This window comes from Rutidosis leptorrhynchoides, chromosome 3 (assembly GCF_046630445.1).
Source record: "Rutidosis leptorrhynchoides isolate AG116_Rl617_1_P2 chromosome 3, CSIRO_AGI_Rlap_v1, whole genome shotgun sequence".
Classification (NCBI taxonomy): Eukaryota; Viridiplantae; Streptophyta; class Magnoliopsida; order Asterales; family Asteraceae; genus Rutidosis; species Rutidosis leptorrhynchoides.
In genome coordinates, this window is record NC_092335.1 from 163,836,928 (window position 1) to 163,839,066 (window position 2,139).

General features: G+C 34.0%; 1 protein-coding gene across 1 annotated transcript; it reads right to left on the minus strand.

The window, feature by feature from the left end:
• On the minus strand, nucleotides 1-1,386 carry LOC139900568 (F-box/FBD/LRR-repeat protein At1g13570-like). The gene is made up of 4 exons (XM_071883335.1): nucleotides 802-1,386; nucleotides 601-727; nucleotides 397-524; nucleotides 1-315 (listed from the first exon to the last, which is right to left on the minus strand). Exons 1-4 carry the CDS (start codon nucleotides 1,384-1,386, stop codon nucleotides 1-3), a joined length of 1,155 nt encoding a protein of 384 aa, XP_071739436.1.
• Between the last annotated feature and the right edge of the window lie 753 nt (nucleotides 1,387-2,139).

A 2,139-nucleotide genomic window follows, 5' to 3' on the forward strand; every position in this document is an offset into this window, starting at 1 on the left:
TCACGAAGAAGATTTTGGGCGTTCAATAACAAATTGTGCAGAAGGTGATGCACGGGGAAATGGAAGACGAATCATATCTCTAAGAATCTTCAGTTCTTCGTCAACAGAAACATTGTCTTCAAGTGCAAGTCGTGCAATCTTCAGTACAGGCGACTTAATCATGATGAGTTTCACAAATTCCATCTCACATACAATGTTACTAAAATTTAATATCTCAAAAAGCTTAAGATTATTTAAGGTCAAACTCAAGTCGTCTTGGAGTTCAGCAAACTTCATGGAACTTCCCTTAGTCGGCAACTTTTCATTATCGTACATCTAATTCAAAAAGAACATAGGGTTAAATGTCATTAAAACTGTATTTAAAGGGCTATTATCGTAAGCAATACAATTATATACCACAAAAGAAAGTTGCTCTAGATTAGGAGAGCTCCTGATTATGCAAATGATAGATAGGACATCTTGTTTCCTTAGGCATACATCCAAACAAACATCTTTGAGGTGAAGCGAAGTCGGAAGCTTACCACCTGTAACCAAATACTTTTAATTTGATAAAACAACACAATGGTTAGCAATCACGATTTTGTTGTATGAGATGTATACAATCTTTAACCAAAATCACCTTCATGTAATACTTTGAGATACGTAAAGTATGAATTAAAGGCACACACTGAAAAAACGTTACAAAATTCATGGATTTTTCTTCTACGTATTCGTCTTCATAATGAATCTGCATCAATAAACATACATTTAAAATGATATTTTCAAGTAAAGAAGCTGTAGAAAAGGTTATATGCACTTTACCAAAATGACTTTCTCAAGTAGTGGGCAACTCGAGAAAAAACGCTGAAGCACTTCGGCAGAAACCTTAACATTTTCAAAGTGTATGTTCCTCAACTTATTAAATACATTAAATGTCAATGGAGGTTCAAAATCACAACCCATTACTTCTAAAGATTCTAATCCTTGTAACAAAAAGAACGATGTAGGTAATTTGTAGAAGGTGTCTGAAGTATTATTATCAATGATCAAATATTCCAAATTGATTCTCCTTGAAAGAGATAGTATGATCTGGTCAAACTCGGTTGTCATGCCCAATTTATTGACATCAAGCTCGAATTTTAGTGTCGTCGGACCACGGTGGATTAACAAAACATGGAAGATAGCATTGACAAGCCTAGATTTCAACAAAATACCGTCACCAGATATCGCTCGAACCCAGTTGTAATCAAAAACAAGTTTGGGCATAGTCATCCAGCAATATCTCCATTCCTTTGATAAGATGCTGGTTCTGATTGCATCTCGGATTGGCATAAGAGTTAAAATAGTTTCGATTATGTTTTGAGAAAGGGAGCTGATTCTATCCGAACTTAGGGATTGAGTGTCCATCATATCATTAAGACTTCACAAGTCTGCAATACAAAACTGAACGTATTTTTAAAATACTTATGCGGACTGTTATAAAAAAAATTTATATTTATGTTTTTTTTTAGACCATTCACAAAACATAATATTTAACCCGCAGTACAATGAGTTGTTGAGGGAATGAATGAAATCAGTACATGCTTGCATTCACAAGAAAGAAGAGAGTATGAATTACCTCTACGATTTAGATGGATTTAGGGCTCCATTATCATCATCGACCTATAAAATTGAAAGTGCAAACTGCAAAGAGCGGCCAAGGTAAGTGAAATTAGGAGTAATTTAATTTAGGGCAAATATTTACAGTAAAAGGAACGTGTATGTTTATTTTGCTACCACCATCTTGGTAGATACACAAAAATATCATTTTAATTACATAGAAATAAAATGTCAGAATGCAACAACAACATAACCAAATAACCATGTTTGGTTATTTGGTTTAGTGGGATCAGAAACCTAGTTTCATCATTTCCCAATTGAGACAAGTCACAAGATGCCACAAAGTCAAGAAGTCCAAAACAGAACAGTCCAAGACAGAAGGCAGCAAAAGCAAACGGCTACTAAGTCAGGCACAAAGACATTTCCCTTAATGTAAAGTGGTTCCAAAAAGCATATTGGATCCATATTCTAATTGAGAATTAGCTGTTATAACTCTTGTAATATAAATAGAATAGCTGATCATTGTATATGTACCAATTCAAGTTTAATAAAAAGAAAACC